The sequence below is a fragment of the Macrobrachium rosenbergii genome, chromosome 3 (genome assembly GCF_040412425.1).
Source record: "Macrobrachium rosenbergii isolate ZJJX-2024 chromosome 3, ASM4041242v1, whole genome shotgun sequence".
NCBI classification, from domain to species: Eukaryota; Metazoa; Arthropoda; class Malacostraca; order Decapoda; family Palaemonidae; genus Macrobrachium; species Macrobrachium rosenbergii.
The window spans coordinates 41,983,692-42,005,256 of NC_089743.1; the positions used below are offsets into that span (position 1 = coordinate 41,983,692).

Consider the following 21,565-nt stretch of genomic DNA (forward strand, 5'->3'; position numbering starts at 1 on the left):
CATAAATCGAAATAATTGTGCTAGAGACTTCTCGTTTGTTGCAAAATGAAGGTAAATGATTGAATATTACTAGAATGTAAATGTTTTAGCTTACAATTGCATTTTTCGACCATTTCGGTCGAGTCAAAGTTGACAGAAGGTTGAAATTTTGGCGCTTATCGTGATTTATATGAAAATATGTCAAAATTGATAAAAGCTACAACCATGAGTTATTTTTTGTTGTATTCTACATGAAATTGCACACATTTTCATATATAAAACTTTATGTAACAGCTAATAGAAAATGTTGCAAAAATTACGACAAAGTGACTAAAGAATTTCTGAAATTTTCAGCAGAGTTAGCTGATGCTTTCTTTTGGGATAAGAAAGAAATTACAAGATGCGCAGCTGGGTCACGCTTGTAAACAAAACAACAGCGTGATCCGTGAACTCCCAGCATCCCTCAAGGCGTGTGATTTAAAATTTTTCGCAAACGAGGCCTATAAGTATTTTTCCACAAATATTTAAAAAAACTTTTTGTAGTCGATGTACTTTACGTCCACTCGGCACCCGACAGACAACTTTTGTCAACGCAAAATACATCCAGTCGGCGTTAAAGGGTTAACACTTAATAGAGATGAAGTCATATGAATCCACCACAGCCCTAAATGTGAACCCAAGGTTTCATACAAGAACTAACTTCACTTCCCAAGATCAATGAGTATTTTACACCCAATGTAAACACCAACTTCAGTAACAGAGCAACATAAATGAAAGATAAAGCCAAAAATTCACAAAAATTACTGTATGTGCAATACTGTACTGTACACCTAAAATGTCAAATTAAAAACCAAAAAATAACAATTATTTGAAAGTGTACATAGTAAGACAAAGTAAACCAATGGTAACACTTAAGAAAAACAATACACATCGAAATATTTTCATAAGTTATTCAAAATTGCAATAAAAATTGAAAAATTAATAACTACAATCTGACAATCTTACCTAAACTTTCAATCCTTGTACCATATAGTGGACTGCAATTGGAATCCAAACTGGAATCTGTGTACGTGAACTAAAAGGTTAATAGCAGAAAATAACACCAGGTGTCTTCACCTTCAATAAACATGGCAGTATAATTGTTGAACAACTTAAGCTACCAGTGGTATGGTCAATCTGCAAAAATTAATGGACTTGGAACATCTATTTACATCCATAATCAAATATAACAATAAATCAGACATTATTCTGCCATAACTGCATGCTAATTGTAGTATATATGTGGATTACAAACTATTACTTGGTGACTTAAATCCACATAACCCCTTGTGGGACATAAACTGCCAAACTGCTGAAAGACTTGGTAAAGAAATAGGGCAAATAGGTGAAACAAACATTTTCTTATCCCTTTGTTTCAAACATGTGATTAACCAACTTGACACAAATGTTTTGAATGACATACATTCTAACAATCTCTTTCCATCTTATTTACAAGACAAATTCCATTACATGATCTTTAAGAGACCACGATGAAATCAGTAAATGTATCACAAATTTCATTACTGATGCTGTAGACAAGTGTATTCCAAGCATTGTTTCCAATAACAGCTAAAACAAAGCTCCATTGTGGTCTGAATAATTCGCAGAACTGATACAGTACATCAAAAGAGAGAATGAGAAATAGATCATTTATAAAAGACAGCCCTCTCAAAGATGAAATTATTTCAAAAATTATTTTACAACCTTGCACAACAATGAAACCAATATACAATTGGTTATCAGCAAAACTGGGAAGGAAGTAGTTAAAGGAGAAACGATTTCAAAGAAACAATATACTGTGTCTAAAACATTAGACACCAATTCATTTGAAAAAATGTGCAGATTAAATGCAAACCACTGCACCATATATGATGGACCAGGAGTTGGAAAAGGTCTAGAATATGTTATCAGTGAACAAAATCTTGATGAATACTTCCTTAAGCTTGAGCAAGAAAACAGTTTGAGACTATTTCAAGTTTGAAACTGCTGAAGATCTTTTCATAAGTGCACAACCCCAGGGCAAGCATCTAGTCCAACAAACCAAAATTAATTCTACAACCAACTTTGTACTAAGAAACTGTTTCCAAAGAATGGCAACATGCCCTTGTTCCCTGTAATGGGTTAGTACACTGTTGGCATTACTGAATGTTCTTTGCAGCATTCCTTCAGCCCCTAGCTGCAATCCCTTTCATTCCTATGACTGTACTTCCATTCATATTCTCTTTCTTCCACCCTACTTAACACCCTCGCCTAATAATTGTTTTACCGTGTAACTACGAGGTTTTCCTCCAATCGCACCTTTTAAACCTTTTTACTCTCAAACTCCCTTTCAGCGCTCAATAACCTAACAGGTCCCAGTGTTTGGCTTTTGGCCTAAATTTTATGTTCCATTCCATTGTTATACCAAAAACCAAGGAAAATGATCCAAGCAGTCCATCAAACTAAACCAATATCTACTTAAATAATATAATCACTCCAACCAAATATTGGTCATAGAAAAGTAAATTTATACTTCATCCATTACATCATATCACATTAAAAAAAATATTTGAACGGATACAAATAACTATTGCAATAAATTTTTGCATCCAAAAGGTTTAAAATGTTATCAGAGATATGCATTGAACACTACAAAAACGTGGTACTGTATTTGAGGCCACCTACCTTTATTCAAAAAATACCCTCTTAACAGACCACATTTTTCAAAAGCATAACATTTAGACACATACAGGAAAATGGTATATGCCTTCTGCATCATCTCAACAATTGGTTGATATTGGCAAATGCTGTATCATGCTTGGCCTCTGCAGTCTGACCTCTATAAAAAAAAAAAAGTGTTTATCTAACAAGCCACCATACACCTAACAGCAAAAAATAGAGATGATAAACCTTATATGGCAAAATACAAGAGAATGTCTTGTGCAAAAATTCTGTGAGCATTGTAAAAGGATAACAAATTAAAATACTGTAATAATATAGTTCTTAGGCTCTACTGAAACATAAGTTTTGGTAAACTTCAAAACATGTATTACTGTATTAAGCAATATTATATAGTACTTGGGAAAGAGTAAAAAATGAAACCTGGAAATAATTGACAGTAATCCTAAATGGTTCCAAGCATGAGAATCTCTTGGAACAGTTAACCAATCAAAGACACACAATGCCAGTTAACTGCCAGAGATCTAAGAGATTGTAAACACATATGCTAAGCTACCTGGGCCACCTGATTGTCTTCTTTTTCTTCTAAAAACGGACTGATGTATCTCAGATTCATGCATGATGCAAATATGATCAAACAATGCACTGGTAACATAATTTACAAAAGTACTACCATGCTGTAGAGATGATGTGACTAAGTGATGAAGCTTAGGTGGCTGTGCAACTAACTTTACCAGGGGATATTTTCTACTGGAAAATTAAGTTATAAAATTAGAAAATAAAGAATTGATGAATTTGCAATTGTTTAGTTGGGCAGCTGTCTCACCAAGACTGGAACGTCTGGTGTTTTTTATATGAAAATCAAAGAAAAAATAAGGCCAAATCTTGTTTTCCATTTTAGAGAAAGGATTCTTTGGTGGCCTTCCAATATTTTCATTTGTAGTTCATGTGCATTACAGAGACCTGGTGATTTATTTTGACAAATCATCGTGACAAACACTGAAACCAGAACACTGAGTTCTGTACCTCCCAATAATTATTGTGACAGCTGACATAGTCATGACTTGGGCATCTGCACTGCTCCCTAGTCTTGTTCCACCTATAATGGGGTTATTGCTTGTACCAGGAATTCTGCTATGTAATATGTAATGCTTCATAGTTGTGTTTTAACAGAGAACTTTCACTATCACAATTGATCCCTGATCCTCTTTTCCTGCCTAGAGTGACCAGATTTACTGAACAACAGCACAAATATGCAGTGAATGTGCCACTATGTTGAACTTCTCAGTTCCTGAGGTCTTTCATTCCTCACAACGTGGGACTGTGGAAGTCTCCCTGAGGATGTTGTGTAATTGAAACTTCAAAAGCTTAGGCAAAAACGTAATGCAATGCTACCCTAAAGCGATTCACCTTGTACATATGGATTTCTCTTCTTTCTCTGTTACCTAATGTCTTCTGTAATTCCTTTCAAATGAACTCTATATTTTTTGAAAGCTTGAATTATAAGTCAATGGCCCCTATAGGCCTATTCCATCAGAATAAAGGTCTTCTTCTGATTAATATAATATTGTGACACTGAAAATCTAACTGCAGAGCAATTGGAATTTTACATTATTAACTGAATCTGCAAAGGCCACTTCAGCATTTATTACCCCAGGTCAGTATGAAAAGTACACAAACAGTAGCTCGACCACAAAAAAATTTACAAAAAAAATACTTTCCTAACTAATTTTTAATTGCGGAATCTACATTAGAATTCCAGAATGCAAGAGATACTGTATTCCCCTCTAAATGACAGTTATTTCATCTGATTAGTTTTAGTTGGGGATGATGGTGATGTATTGAAATAGGAAACAAATGCAGAATGTAACATTCCGACTCTACGTTCCTCATCCTCTCGAATTTTCAACAGCTCTTCTTCTCTCTGCTTTGCTTCTTGCTTTGCAAGTCTTAGTTTATCCTCTAGCTTACGGATGTTGGAATCATACTCCAGCTGTTTCTCAGAGATGGTTCTGTTATAAAAAAAATTGCATCATTACAATAAATGCAATGAGAGATCTGGTCTCATATATACATATTTTTTCACTAAGTAAAACTTAGACAATAACGTTGCTTTTGAACAAATTAACAGCAATGAAAAAACACGAAGCATTCACTACGAAAAACGAACAAAGTTAATTTTAAACAAATTATAATGAAGATAAAGTTAATTTTAAAGAAATTATAAGTACTGGAAGAACATGAAATATTCACTAAGAAAAATTTGATCATGTTGATTTTAAACAAATTAGGATCACTACAAGAACATGAAGCATTCCCTAAGAAAAATGAGAACAATGTTGATTTTAAGCAAATTAGGAGGATGAAAAACACAAAATGTTCACTACGAAAAACTAGAACATAATGTTGATTTTAAACAAATTAGGAGAACTGACAGAAAATGAAGTATTCCCTAAGAAGAATTAGAACACAATGTTGATTTTAAACAAATCAGGGGTATTGAAAGATCACGAAGTAATTCATTACAAAAAACTAGCACATAATGATGATTTTAAACAAATTAGGCATACTGAAAAAACATGAAGCATCCTAAAAACACACATTAATAGCTCCTTGTGTGATACTACATGGACAATAATTCAGAAGTTCCCAATACTATTACTTAGAACAAGATTGTACTACTTCTCCAAAACACCCAAAACTCAAGGTTTGTAAGCATTGAAAGGTTTGTCAGTTACAAGTGCAACAGAAAGTAGAACTCTTACCTTTGAAGCTTAATCACAGTGCTGTTAAGTTGGGCTGTTTGTTCTCGTTCTTGTTTCAGCTCTTCAAATTGCTCTTTTACCTCCTCCCTCACACGAGATTCAGCAGCCTTTACTTCCAGGGCTTTACCATCAATAGCCTGAAAAGAAATGACTTTTTATCTAAAGGGCCCCCAGTCAGAAGATGATTAGATTTACAAATAAATGATACAATAAATACATTAACCCCTTCGCCACCGGCCTGTTGCACTGCCGATAATGCTTGCATACCGCATGAGAACCCCGTCGACCGCGAGTATATCAGTCATCATTTGCTCCCACTAAACTTTCTGTTATTCATATTTTTCGTTTATATTCTTATGTGAAAAACATTGTGTATATATCAATGAATATTTTTTACCACATTATTTATATACATATATATATATATATATATATATATATATATATATATATATATATATATATATATATATATATATATATATATATATATATATATATATATATATATGTATAAAATCGAAAAAGAGGAATATTTAGTGGAAAAAGTAATTGCAGAAATAGAAACAGCTATAAAGGGGGTAGAAATAGTAGTAAAGTAGTAGAAATAAAGTAGTAAAGTATTAGTAAAATAGTACTAGTAGTAATAGCAGTATATACTAGTTTTCTTACGGAAACAGTTAGTCTAGGTTCATACGAAACTGCATATACATCAATGAATGTTTATGGCATTGGTAATAATAATAATAATAATAATAATAATAATAATAATAATAATAATAATAATAATAATAATAGTAATAATAAAAATAATAATAATAATAATAATAATAATAATAATAATAAAAAAAATTCAACAGGAATTGCAGCAAGCAAAGAAATCTTGCTCGAGACATCACTTCTTTACAAAAGATCCTTGACCAATACATATACATACAGGGCATTTTATTCACACCCATTATCATCAGCAAGCTCTGAAAAACATACATCTCATCACGAGTGACAGCCCTCCACAGAAGTCCATTTACCTTCCACTTTCCTGTTGACCGAAAATACTCCTCTGCCCGAGCATTCTTCCATTCACACAGTCTGTCAATAACATCATAACAAAAAAAGAAACAAAATGCATCTCGTGGGCAGGTGAAGTCTGGTGTGCAAACATAGATCCCATTGTCACCCTTCGTGAAATCGGGGGGTGGGTCTGGGCGCACGTCACAAAATGGATCTGTTATGAACCGCCAGCCTTCATCGACAATGGGTTCAATGTCTTCTAAATACTCGGTGTCGCTGTCATCCTCTAAGCAACTATCACCACTATCACTATAATCATCTGACAGATCTGGCAGGTATTCAGCCCCAGAATCTGAAATACTATAATCCGACATCATGATACTAAAAAATAAAATAAAAAAACTGTAAAATAACTGCAATCAAAAGGGAAAAAAGTTTAGCATTCGAATCCAAATGGTTTACTCAGAAGATCGTAACAATGTTTCATACATAACAGCTTGAGGCGCACTGGCATGTGCTGCTGGACGATACCCCTTATAATATCCCATATGAATATGACGTCACGACGACCATCGGACACTCATTGGCTAGAATGAATAGTGGGTGGAGCTTCTGCACCTCTCTCGTACACAATACTACGCCTGAAACCCATCCAAGCTGAAGAAAACAGCTTTGCTTTTCGAGGAGGGATGAAAGACGTATAGGCGTACGTCGCGGTCTTTTATTACTGCACCGTAAAAGACGTACATGTGTACGTCCCGGTGGCGAAGGGGTTAAGTGAATGAAGCATAGACGGTATATTATATAAATGGTTACCATTGCTAGAGAAATAATTTAGACATGCTGAAACCAATATGCAATACAGTCTTTGCGAAATTAAGGAAATAAGCAATAAGGGAAAGACTTCTGACAGGTATTTTTAGTGGTATACCCCTTTGGCAGATACAGTAAATATAGTTCACCACTATGATAAAAGTATTCAATAAAATAGCCTTGTGGCTATGAACTCAATATTGTATACTGAATTTAACAGATGGTGATCTAAGAGATGCTACTTACTGCAACACATACATGGAGTAAAAGATTTAGGTATCAAAATGTAGGAGGGGGCCAATCCTAGAAAAGGTAAAATATTTCCACTATCTTGGGACATACTGCAACATGATGTTAGTACCGAGAAGGTAGTATGAAAAAATTACAACAGCATAAATGAAGTTGCAAGAGATTTCTGAATGACTTGTTAATGAAAATATCCCACTACTAGCTGCAAGATGAAATGATAATGCCTAGTCACACGTATGGGCAAAGAAAATGGAGATTAAAGTGAGAAGGTCATTTTACAAATGTGAAAGTTGGGAGAAGGTGTACAGGCCAAACACTAAAAAACAGGCAGATATCTCATGAGCTGACATGAATCTGACATGGGACAATGCATGAATACCAGTTAATCAGAAAAAATAGTAGATAAGGCAGTGGAAGGAAGAAAACCAGTAAGAAGGGCCAGAGATGTATGGAAAAAGAACGAGAATGGAATTCAGATGGAAAGTGCACAAAATAGGAGTGGAAAACGCAAAATACTCTATATGATGCGATATAACTACTTTTTTATTTATGCCCTTTCCACTTGAATTTCCAATTAGTCAAAGTCTTTGTCTATGCCCTCTACCTTTACATCCTCGTCTTTCTACAAGTCACTGTCCTGCTACTTCTAAATCTACTGCTTTCCTGACTAGCTGTACCTCATTCCTTCTCATCACATGTCCAAACCACCTCTATCTCTGATATCTTGAGTCTATTTTCCAGCTGCTGTACACCACATCTCTCCACCACTTTCTCAACAGACCCTGGCGATGATTCACAGCATTCTTGCACGCTTTTTCAAAACCTCATCCATGTTTTGTCACTGGCCACACTTCTGCCTTGCGCACACAACGTAAGTACTGTATATTTCCATGTATAAGATGACCTTTAGATAAGACGAGGTCAAAAATTATGGCAAATTTTCATGAATTTATCTCATACCTGTAGTATAAGACGACTGCTAAATTACAAAGCCATCTGTGTATTGGCCAGCTTTTGCAACAACAGGTATCTTATGAAATATTGGTTATGTAAAGATTATGTTATTACAAATGCTGTTTTACTTACTGTATCCTTAGAAATTCAAAATAAACGAAATAACAAAGCTGATTCTATATCATATTTTTCCTACACAAGTCGCCTAAAAGGGAAACCATTGTTTTGTTTGTTTCATCGCCAATCACAAACAACCCCTAACAACATGATAATTATCGTTCGTATGACTGAATTGTTCTAAATAGTTTCAAACAGCCTGATGTATTAATGGCCATTTACCTATACTTCATCAACAATCACAAACTGTCCAAGTCAGTTAAAATTTCTTATTTGCTCTACCTACTAATGGCATATTTTTATCAACCAATAGTCAGGCACTATCTGTTCACTTAATCCAGGCTGCTGTTGCTCTTTTTCGCACTGCCCCCACAATACATTCTTCACAGTCTGGTGTGCCCCCGAGAAAAGAGAAATGTTCTATCTCTCCTAAGATCTGCCCTTTTACCACAACGTGGTCTTCTACCTCCATCTCTCGGTCATGTGCACTTAAACATATAATTCATCAAAAATCTCTTACTCCATGTGCAGTATAGTTTTCAGTGCTGAGCATCTCTTGTAACAACATCTGTTCCAGTTAGTGACAGCACTGAGTATGCCCATACATTTTTCCCACAACATTCATAATTTTCCAAGATGTGGCTTTTCCTTTGCTCATTTCCTGCCACCAAAAGCTTTTGCTCCTAATTCACTAACCTCATCCTTGGCACTATCAAGACAAGTAGACTTCTAGGGTTACTGACTTCTTCCATCTTAAGTTGATGGCAAATGTGCTAAACTTCCTAATCTGAAGACTTGCTATATGCAAAAGTCTCTCTTTACTTAACATAAGTGCCCTGGGTACTTACACCTTATCAGCCTAAAATTATTAAAGGTTACCATTATGGGCTCCCCTAGAGCGTGAGCCAGTGCCAGCACAAGGCTGGCTTAATATTAAACTAACATTGGAAGTTAGGTTTCAACTCAAACAGTCCCCAAGTTCTGCATTAAGAAAATTCAGGCATACACAAACACTCTGGGGAATTCAGCAACTTGTCATCCCTTCTAAATAGCAGTTACCAGGGTTGTGTCAGACAAAATATTCTTCAATAACACAAAACAAGGTTTTACATACAAAACCAGTAATCATATGTCTGCCCTACTCCCAAAACTATGGCTCGTTATCTCACACTCCATTTTCATGAAAATGTGAGGCAGTTAGTAGATACTTACCTGACAACCAACAATGTTCACGAACAGTATAGCTTATTCTTCTTTTTGTCAACCAAGCGACTGGTGAGCCTGAGGGTTCACTGACTAAGAAACAAGGCATATATACAATTGAACGGTTTGTATGAAAAACTTTTGTATTGTAAAAACAAAATAGCCTATTTATATAAGAAAATAGTTTAGGGCAATCCCAAACTTACTGCTTGAAGCTCTGCTAGCTGGTTGGTAAGAGAATGTATCTGAGAGTTCAGTTTTGCATTAGCAGCTGTGAGTGAAGTGTTCGAAGCTATCTGAACTCTAAGGCGTTCTTCTGCATCGTTTCGGCTCTCTTCCATAGCATGAAGACGTTCTTCCATCCCACGCATCACAGATGCCTGTCAAATTAATTTAAATAAACTATATTATTTTTGGGATACATACTGTCCCCGATTACAGTTCCAATACATCGCTGGTCAGGCTGAATTTGATTTGGAAATCAAATAAACTTAAACTGCATACATATGTAAGACTGAATATTAACTATACAATCTGTACTAATGTATGAACAAAAATCATACTATGACAATGAAACTATATCTACAAGGTTTTGTTGACTTGAGAATAAACTTTAAGAAGAATATTACAAGTCAGATGGCAGGACACAGAGAAAAATTATACCATGAGGGAAATTATGGAGATTCCACATGTAGATAAGACTATGATGAACATTGTAGATTACTGGACATGTCCCTTGCACCACTCCAGGGAGGATATAACATGAATAGTACTTGGATAAGAGCTAAAAGACAAAAGGGTGGGGATGAGTAGAGATTAATGGAAGTAGAAGCACATGAAGGACATGAGTGGTAGAATTTCAGAAAGACCCTTGGCATCATGCAGTGTTGGGGGCAGAGGTGATGCATATGATGGACAATATACTCAGTGACAGGCTTGAAATCTTCAAGGAAAGATATTAAAAATAAAACTATTAACCTTAGAAATAAATCAAGCACAATACCATACTAGATTCATAAATTTGAGAAAGAAGTTTTAGTAACCTACATGCTCAGCCTTCAATTGCTGTCGTACAGCTCCCAGCTGTGCTTGCGCTGTAGTACGGTCAGTAGAAATCTGAACCCTTAAACCAGATACTTCTCCTTCTGCCTCATTCCGTCTTGCGTCTAAATTACTTATTCTGTCTCGTAACTCAGCCTGTAAGGAAATAAATATTAACATGATCTCATCTTATTGGAATTTAAAATTTAGGTCAAAGACAAAGACCTGGGACTTATGAGGTCATTCAGCACTGAGAATAATGTTGAAACAATTGTTAGGAGAGGGTGGAAAGTAAAATGGAAGAAGACAATATGAACGGAGGTACAGTAAAAGGAATGAAAGGGGTTGCAGCCAGGGTATTCACCACCATACACATTCTCAGGAATGGAACATCACAAATGCATTACTATTATTTCTACTGTAAGACTCACCTCCACCTGTTGATGGTCATTTCTCATACGCTGTAGTTCAGAATTATGTTGCTGGTCAAGATTTCTCAGAGTCTCTTTGTGCTTGGCAGTTTCTATTGCAACCAGTTCTGAAAAACAATTTGGTTTAATTTACTGTACTGAGCTCAGGCATAAATAGGAAAGATAAAAGTAATTACATGAAGACACCACTTTGCAGCCTATGACTTAACTTTTGGTCTAAAGCACTAAGTCTACCTTAGTTTTACCAGACCACTGAGCTGATTAACAGCTCTCCTAGGGCTGGCCCGAAGGATTAGACTTATTTAACGTGGCTAAGAACCAATATGTTACTTAGCAACGGGACCTACAGCTTATTGTGGAGTCCGAACCACATTATAGCGAGAAATGAAATTCTATCACCAGAAATAAATTCCTCTAACTCTTCATCAGCCGGCCGGAGGAATTGAACTCCAGCCCATCGAGTGACAGTCCGGAGCTCTACCATTTTACCCAATGAAGAGCTGTCTAAAGCACCGACAACATATCATTATTAAACAGAGGAGGAAGAGTGGGGTCTATAAACTTTGGAGTTTATATGAGATGTCCTAGCGGTTCATTCATTCCCATATTTAAAGTTTACAGAAAACCAATGCAGTCAAACTCTTATATTCATGCATTTTCAAATCACGCCACTAATGTAAAACTAAAAGCCTTTTCAAACATATTTTTGTGGGTATATAAAGTCCATGACGTGAAAAATTTCGATGAAGAAATAAATACTATAAAGGATTATTTTTCGAAACTAAGACATGTAGATCATTTTATCAGTAAGGGTCTATTAAAAGCAAGAAAAACATTTTACAGCTGTAATAACACCAATTCTTTTATACAAGAAAACAAACCTTTTTGGTTCTACCTCAAACCAGTCACGAAGGCCAATTCATAACAAGGTGCCTAAGTCATTGCCTTAAAAGTATACCACGTAAGAACTGCAACAATCCTGTATAAGACACACTGAAGACAGGAAAGATCAACAAACAGTTTCTGTCAGAAGAGGAAACATAAAGAGTGCAATCTTTCAACATATGCAGAGAAAACATAAAGAGTGCAATCTTTCAACATATGCAAACAGAAAACTATGCCATTAATCTCAATGGAACCAATGTTGTCACCAATACAATGGATACTAAAAATAAAAATATTATAGGCCACCATAATTGAAAATTCTTGTTCATGTAATATTTAGCAAAGTAACTTTAGTTTGGATAACCTTACAAATCTAACTTAAAATGCATGCACGAATTGTATCTTTGTAACTTTTATATTTCATAACTGCATTTAATATCATATTTTCTTTATAAAGTTTGTAATTCACAAGAATATACATGCTTATATTTTTTCAAATATTTTACAATTTGACCTGAATTTTCAGTAATAACAGTCTCTGAACTGTTTACTTCAAAACACTTATTACAGTTTTGCATATAACATTTCCTTTTTTTATTTGCTCTCTAAACCATTTCAAGTTTTTAGTGGGATTCCTTTATTATAAATAATAAAAAAAAAAACACTGGCAGTGTGTTTATCATCTTCATATATCCTAACCACAATTAGAAGACCACAGGGGTACAATTTTACACCAAATGTAACTATGAATTTATAAACAACTTTCCCACGCTACACTGTACATACTAACCACTACAATAAATCCAGGGGTAAGGAAGACAATACCAGGAACTGAACATTGAACCAAAAGCATGAAATACAAAGTAGCATTTTGTGAGAGTGAGTAAGTAGGCTTCTCCAGTATTACAGATACAACCTTGCAACAATGACATGAGTGTAAGGGAAATACTTATACTCTAGGCAATAGATGTTCATTAGGGGCTCAGTAGTTAGTTGCTTCTCCTGTTGGTGGACTAGGAGATCCGTGTTATGGGAACTGTATTGGGAGAATTGTGATTTGGGAATTGTGTATGCTGGTTTACCAACTCACCTGGCCTACTTTATGCAGTAAGTAAAAGTTTTATTAACATTAAAGTGGTAATCTGGTAATCTCGAAATTGGTGGTATTTTAGTTACAAATTATGACAATCAAAATGAAAGTGTAATGTTTCTTGTTCAATTTAAATGTCACTGCAAATTGTAAGTGATGTTTCCTTTCTGGCAGCTAGCCCAATGTGTGATGCCCAGCATAGTGGCTTGTGTGCTGCAGTAGCGCCATTGCAAGCTGTAATTAGCCATAGGTGCCTGAAGTAGGAAGTATTTTACTGAAAAGGATACACCACTAGTCTACTAGTTAATGATACGACATGCTGTTAAGTTTTTTTTTTTTTTAAGATTTTAGGTGATGTTTTTTTGAATTGCAGATTGAAGGTTTTGGCCTAGGGTATTAATGTCATTGATTTAAATTGTATTTCCCTTGTGTAATTATGATAAGTAGTGAAGGGTATTTAAAAATTTATATGAAAATTTATTGTAATAAATGTATTTTACAGTGGTTATGTCTAACCCTCATCCAACTTACTTGAAAATTTTGTTAATTGAATATCCCTGATAGTGAGCTTACTTTCATTTTATCAAAAACTTGTCTCTCATGTGATACACTTTACTAGAGATTGTGGTATGTATGAAATAAGAGGTTTGTACCTATGAACACTGAGATAAAAATACCTGGTAAATGATGAACAAATTACTGTCTGTCAGAAATAAGAGTGCGCTGTTGTGCTAAAAAACCACATATAGTCCTCGCACGAAAAGTTCATCAGAGCAGTAGAAAGAAGTCCCCAAAACTGAAGCTATTACAAACATACACTTGTAATACAGTGGTACCATTATAGCATATTAGATGCCCATATATAATTAATCCTCAAAATTTAATGACGCTCGCACCTATAAAACCTGAAAATACAACACAAATAAACTAAAACCTACAAAATATAATGAAAAGTCAAAAAATGAAGAACCATTAGGTGAACATCAGTTTACAATTACCTTAACCAATCTTACAAAACTTAACAATGATCCCATTATTTAATGTAAAAACAGAGAATTATTATAAAAAACATGGTATCCCAAATTTACTGACTTAAAATACTGGAAATTCATTACATTTTATGTTGCAGACACACATGAAGCAATGAAAACAAAACAAACACTTACCATCACATTCAATTCTAGCACCTTTAACCTCAGACTGTAGGGAGCAAATTGTTTCCTTGAGATCAATAATATGTTTCTTCTGACTGCTGCATCGAAACTCTAGATCACCAATCTATGAATAAACACGACAAAGATCATTTATAAAAACAATTATAAAATCTACTGTGAGTGAGACAGTCATTTATCACATCCAGCATTTACAAATAAGCAAACACTATTTTTTGCAAATCCATTAATCAAAATTAACCCACATAATGCGTGTAAAATTGTCTCAGCTGCTTCAATCCCTCTTAAAGGAAAGATATAAGTCTACCTTCAGCCAGTTGCTCAGTGCACATTTAGTCAGATCCCAGGGTCTCAGGCAAACTACAAAAGTCATTATTTGTGTGTCTGATTCATGAGTTGCAAGAAATTACAAAAGTCATTATTTGTGTGTCTGATTCATGAGTTGCAAGAAATTACAGAGGTGCTTGGGTGGTGGGGCTTGCATTAGGAGTAATAGGTTCCTAACCGAACAATAAATTTTGCTATACAAAAATGACATTTGTTTCACAACAAATCTGCTATCAATAATTAGCCAGAGTCTCATTCAAGGTGGTAAAGACTGAGGTACTAAAAACCCAAAACTTTGTTACTGAGACTTCTGATCTGCATGAAAGCACCTGGGGATTAGCCTCAGAGGAATTAGAATATTTATATAAATATCTTAGAAAACTACTGTACCAAGAAAGCAAACTAATGTAGTTGTAACCATCCCAATGTTCAAAAATAAGAAAAATATGCTAATCACCTCATCACCTATGAGCACAATAACATCACAATAGCATAACATCTGGGGACTTATAACTGCTTGTAGGAATAGAACACAAAATTTAGGTCATCCAGCAGTGAAAGGCAAACTGAGAGGAAAAAGGTTTTAAAGGTGTAACAGGATGAAAACCTCGTAGTTGCACTATAAAACAACTGTCAGCAGAGGGTGGAAAGAAAAATGGAAGAAAGAGAATGCCTACAGAGCACCATGTGAGGAGCACTGATGGAAATACCCCCCACAGGGTACCTGCTTGTAACTGTGGGATCCATCTACACATATGCAGTACTACCAGATGATTACTAGTGTCTGGATTTCTTTCACAAAGAGCTGAAGCATCTGGGACAATTTCACATGCACAAAATATCTAATTAAAATTAATGGGTTTATTTTGAAACAAGTTATGTTTGAACTCTCAGAAATTAATAACATAAATCATATTAGTGGTGTAAGAACAATTCATACCTGAGCTTCTAACCTACTGACAGTAGCTTGAAGTGAGCGAATTTCCCGATTGCTCTCGGATCGGCATTGATCAAGCAACTGGAATTTTTTAAAAATATTAATAAACAATTAAATTTAATCGATGTAAACACATTTCAGTCTTCCCTCTACTCAGATCTTCATAAGAACCCATGGTTATAGTGGCTATTCTCAAGACCTAGTTTAAATATCTTTTGATAATATATGTCCTATACTGAAGGTAATAAAACCTTGAATACCATTCAATTATTAAAGCACAATAAATCTAATTATAGAGATCTTTCACTAGTATTCTTGAATCTATTCAAGAACAGGCAAGCAAAGAAAAACCATACTACAGTATTTGTCAAAATGAAATCTTTATAATAAAATAAAGTTTTATATATACTTACCCAGTAATTACATAGCTATTTGTTTTCCATGTACAGCAGCCTAGATTCAAATTTTGAGGGTAGCACATTAATTGCTCAGTGCAGGTGCAAAGTACCGCCCCCTAAAGGCAACACTAGGAATGACTTAGCTAACCACCTCATTCTGTTTTATGCCTAAATCTCCATCAGAGGGGAGGAGGGAAGGCTCCAATCATGTAATTACTGGGTAAGTACATATATACAAATTTATTTTATTATAAAAATGTCATTTTTATATGTGACTTACCCAGTAACTACACAACTGATTCCAAACTGATAGGAGGTGGGATCATGGACATATTCTACAGTCATACCCCAAACTTACGTGAGGTTAAGTTCCAGAACCCCTTTCGTGTAAGTTTGGCACGGTCTCTAAAAATGCTCATAAATGCTTATTTCTCAAGTTTAAACACTAAATATGACCCTAATCATGCTCCCAAATTATTAAGCTAACTTTTAAATGAAATTAAAGTTACTGTAATTTCATTTAAAAGTTAGCTTAATACATTACCCTTAAAAAATAAATAAATGGTTGACATAAACATACAGAGTTAGAAGAGAATTTCTGTCTCTCTCCCCTTCCGACTGATCTATCTTTAGAAGTCTTTTCAACCTCTTTTTAATAACTTATTTATTCTACGTCTCTTTCTCTTTGTTCTGAAATGCTCTTTCATGAACAAACAGTATTTTTTGTTTGGACAAATACAACTCTTAGTTATTATGTCTATATGTTTTAGAAAGTATTTGTCACACTGGCACTTTTACACGTCATAGACGGGACAGGTAAAATTAGATCAATTTAAACTATCTACTGTACAGGTAAAGACGTACAGAGGAATAATAAGTTGTAAAAATGTGTGAGCGCTAACTATGAAAGAGAGAGAGAGAGAGAGAGAGAGAGAGAGAGAGAGAGAGAGAGAGAGAGAGAGAGAGAGAGGAGAGAGAGAAGTTGTCCTTACTTAAGAGAGTGAAATCATTTATCAATTATTACAGAGAGAGAGAGAGAGAGAGAGAGAGAGAGAGAGAGAGAGAGAGAGAGTCCTTAGAGAGAGAGAAATATCAAGTTAAATTATTTATGAATTATCATGGAGACAGAGAATAACATAAGAGAGAGAGAAGTTATCAAAAGATGGAAATTCAGTATTAAACTAAAAATGAAATTAAAGTTACTGTAATTTCATTTAAAAGTTACCTTAATACATTATCCTTAAAAAACAAAATAAATGGTTGATGTAAGAATATAGGAGAGTGTGAAGATTAGTATACTATTTCTCTCTCTCTCTCTCTCCCCATTCCACCGATCTATTTTTAGGAGTCTTCTCAACCTCATTTTTAAAAACTTCTTTATTCTGTCTCTTTCTCTTTGTTCTGAGATGCTCTGTGTCTCTATGTAAAATTAAATCAATTTAAAATTATCTACAGTACAGTTAAAGACATACGGGGAAACAGTAATATGTTAGGTTGCGCTAACTACGAACGAGAGAGAGATGACAGTTGTCCTTACTTACGAGAGTGAAATTCTTTATGAATTATTATGGATACAGAGAGAGAGAGAGAGAGAGAGAGAGAGAGAGAGAGAGAGAGAGAGAGAGAGAGAGAGAGAGACCTTTGACCTACTAATAAGCAACACCCCCCCTTCTTTTCATGTTAAATCAACATGTCTGACAGCTTCTTACAAAAGATGAGGGAAAGTTATTTGTTTGTTTAAAACACATATCATACAAATTTTATAATTACAGTTATATTATAATTATTGTTATTTTTATTATTATTTAATCTGATTAATCTTAATAATATTTGAAAATTAGTACTTATTATTAGATAAAAAAACTTATTTATCATACAAAACAAATAAACATACCCATGTACCATAAAAATTCTCTCATCTCAGTAAAAGAGAGAGAGAGAGAGAGAGAGAGAGAGAGAGAGAGAGAGAGAGAATTATTATTTTTATTATTTAATATTATTTAATTTACAAATAAAGACTTGAAAACTTAAAAATTACATAAAAATTAAACATAAACACTTTTGCAGGGTTTCTCAGTATCCGCAAATGTTCGCGTGTCTGTGAAAAACTTGTGTATGAAAATTAGTTAGGTTCCAATGAAAAGTTTGCGTGTCTGTGAATTCACGTAATTCGAATCTCGCAAGTTCGGGGTATTACTGTACTCCAAAATATTAAGTCATGTAATGAATTTGAAATAGAAAAGTTGCTAGCAATGAATAAAATGTTTGTCGTTTCCTTTCAGTTAAGAGAGCTACTGCAGGTGGATACTGCCTCTGGTTGGTGCTCATCTTAACTTGTAGTGGGTGGCAGTATAGCCAAGGGTCGCCTCCTACTTAAGGGGAACTTTGCAGTGAGGGAAGTGCTCCGATGGCTAGCAAGGCATGATAGGTGCCCGCCCTTGCCCTGGGCGCAGCATCAAAATAAAAACCAGAGAACACTGGTACCTACACTGAAATAAAACCACAACCCATCCACTGAGAATGGTGGGTGCTCCAGGTACATTGTACCCCTGACTCTTCAAACTCAGCACCTTACTGAAAAGGTGAAGATATGGTAGGAGAACATCCTGTGCTTCCTTCCATGATGCATGCCAGTCACTGAAAAAGGTCTTGAGGTATTGGAAAATTTCAACACTGTTTAGGCTTTCATAAAAATAGTGAGAATCAAAGATTGCTTACACTTCCGGCAGGTAAATAAAGGTAAACCAAAATGTCGTGGCGGGTGACAAGAGGTCTGGTCAGAATGCTTCGTATTTGAATCTAAAAGTTTAGGACTTTTTCCCTTGTAGACACAGGTAAAAATCTCATCAGCTTATAGTAAAGCCGTTAAGTTCTCTACTGGATGGCGCGAGACCAATCCTCTTCCACCCACACTTTCACTTCTTTTTTTTTTTATTTTTCCCTCTTATTACAAATGGTTTACATCCTTAAATGTAAGTGCGACATTGCATTGAAGCAACCACATATTTTAAAACAATGTTAAAATTCATAATGTCTTAAAGAATTGTTGTCTTTTTATTGTATTCATTCTTACATTTAATGCAATTATTTCATATCTTTGTAATATACATTTTTCATCTGTATATTTTTCTGCCTTATTGAAAAAGGGTAATGATAACTTACATAATAAGATCAAGTTTTTTTATTTAATACATATAAAAAGAAAAGCAGTTTAAGCATATAATGAATATTAAAAATTATATATTTTACAATCAATAAAATCCGTAGACATTCAATCGTCGTCGTCATCATCGGATGCGCGTAATTCAATTACAAAAGACTCCATTAAGTGCTCCACATAATCACCTCCTTCAGAATCTTCCATCTGAAGTTTTTTCACATGCTTTATAGCATTAGCCCAGTTTTCCTTAGTGACCTTTTGAATGGCTTCTTGCAATAACGGTCTTAAATCCACCATTTTAAAATTATTTCTCTGAGAGACATAATTTTTGACCTGCCCCAAATCAGTTCTATGGGGTTATATTGGCAGTGGTACGGAGGAAGCCTGACGACCCTGTGGCCATGTTCACGAGCAGCTTATCAATGACATATTCTTTTTCTGTTCGTGCAGAATGAATCTTCACCAATTGCAGCAACTCACACTTCCGCATGTCGTCTGTCAAATCTGCCCCTTTCTTGATTAGCCATTCTTTTATTGCATTTTTTTATCAGCTGTCGTCGGTGGCTTGTCAGTAGCAACAGAATGGTGCGAGGCATTGTCCATGATGATGACTGATGAAGGAGGGATGTTCGGGAGTAGCTGGGATTTGAACCAATTTTCAAAGACGATGCGATTCATTTGTTGTGGTAATCTCCATCATTTACCGCCTTAAAAATCAATTCTGCATTTTGGACGAAGCCCCTTACTGCCAGCATGAAGAATGATCAACCTGGCCCCTTTGCCAGTAGGGGGGTTAACTCCTATTGATTTTTTTCTGTCATTGGTAGTCCAGCACTTTCCAACGGTATAATTTTGGTTCAACCAAGTTTCGTCAAGGTAAATAATCGGTTGATCTTCATTTTCTTGAACCTTTTTCATAACACGTAAAAACTTGGTCCTTGTAGCTGCAACATCATTCCTCTCTAATAAAAATTTTCTGCTGTTCACTCGCCCATAATAAAATCCGAGCTCGTGTAACAACTTCCGAAGAGATTCTTTACAACCTTTACAACCTTTAAAGTCAATATCTCGTCGGGCTTCTTACCAGATTTTAGCAATAGTAGGTAAATCCTGTCTTGCATAAAACCTTAGCACTATTCGTCGCAATACACATTTATCAAAATCATCCAGTGCGGTTACTGTACAAGGACGACTTCTTTTCCGGTCATTGAACGTTGGTTCTCCATATTCTTTTACAGTATTTCTCCCTTCCCTGATGATTCATTCCATACTCCCCCTTGGAATTTTGGTAGCTTCACATGCCCGATCGTAAACTCTTGTCACATCAGTCAAGGGCCCATTGTTTACCTTTTCCATCGCTAAGTAATTGTGTACATGGTATGCAATTGACCTGGCTGAAGCAGGAAGAACACGTTTCTCAGTTTTTTCCGCTCTTTCCATGGCTGAAGCAGGATGAACACGTCTGCAAGTACCTTCTTTACAGGGTGAGTCGAGTGAATGACAATGCACATATACAAAACGCTGTCATATATAGACGGAGATGAGAGACAAAACTATTTTTATGGCTTTATAATGACGAGTTAAATCCTAATCGCTAGGGTGGGGTCGGGAAAAGAATACAGTTCTGCCAGGTCTATTTATCCTGTTCAATCTCAGCCTCGAGGTTAATCCCTTGTTTGTGACTTTACCTGTGATCTGTCATTTACTCTACTTTGTTTTCTAAAGAAACAAAGAGTAAATTTTGGTTGTTCTAATGATTTTCTATTCTGTGATTTTTGGATAATCACAGATCTTTAAATAATGCCATAATTTCGAACCATTTGATTATTGTCCATATTGCATTTTAGCTGTTCTTTATATACGTTTGTGTGTATACTATACCCTATCAGTTCCTTCATGCCGATTTAAATCGTTGTCCCCCACGATGCCAAATGCCCTACCATTAAAAGTCCTACCATTATCTGTTACCCCTTTTAATTCATGGGTCCGTTATTGTTTCCTGAGAGCCATATACTTCTGGGCGATCCCTATTGACTCGACTTTCCTCTGAAAAGCTCTTTATTCTTCCAAGCCTCTGTATTTCCATAGGCCTAATGAACGTCCATACTTAATTTATACTTAGTTTTGTGTTAATTTAACTATATATATTTGCAAATTCCAAGCTCTCCCATTTGAATATCTCCATTTGTATATATATATATATATATATATATATATATATATATATATATATATATATATATATATATATATATATATATATATATATATATATATATATATATATATATATATATATATGTGTGTGTGTGTGTGAATGTCTTTTACTGTATGCA

The 21,565-nt window shown here is 35.0% G+C and overlaps 1 protein-coding gene across 2 annotated transcripts in view; it reads right to left on the minus strand.

Annotated features, from left to right (window-relative positions):
• Positions 1-3,022: 3,022 nt before the first annotated feature.
• Positions 3,023-21,565, minus strand: part of LOC136854604 (leucine-rich repeat-containing protein 45-like) — a 64,417-nt gene continuing 45,874 nt past the window's right edge. Inside the window, exons 8-14 of one of the 2 annotated variants that reach the window (XM_067131108.1) lie at positions 15,675-15,752; positions 14,402-14,513; positions 11,261-11,367; positions 10,836-10,985; positions 9,995-10,168; positions 5,442-5,578; positions 3,023-4,688 (exon numbers count right to left, since the gene is read on the minus strand). In XM_067131108.1, the coding sequence (XP_066987209.1) occupies positions 4,475-4,688; positions 5,442-5,578; positions 9,995-10,168; positions 10,836-10,985; positions 11,261-11,367; positions 14,402-14,513; positions 15,675-15,752 (972 nt within the window). In that variant the 3' untranslated portion in view covers positions 3,023-4,474. The remainder of the gene's footprint in view (positions 4,689-5,441; positions 5,579-9,994; positions 10,169-10,835; positions 10,986-11,260; positions 11,368-14,401; positions 14,514-15,674; positions 15,753-21,565) is intronic. The other variant, XM_067131117.1, reaches the window with a different exon arrangement.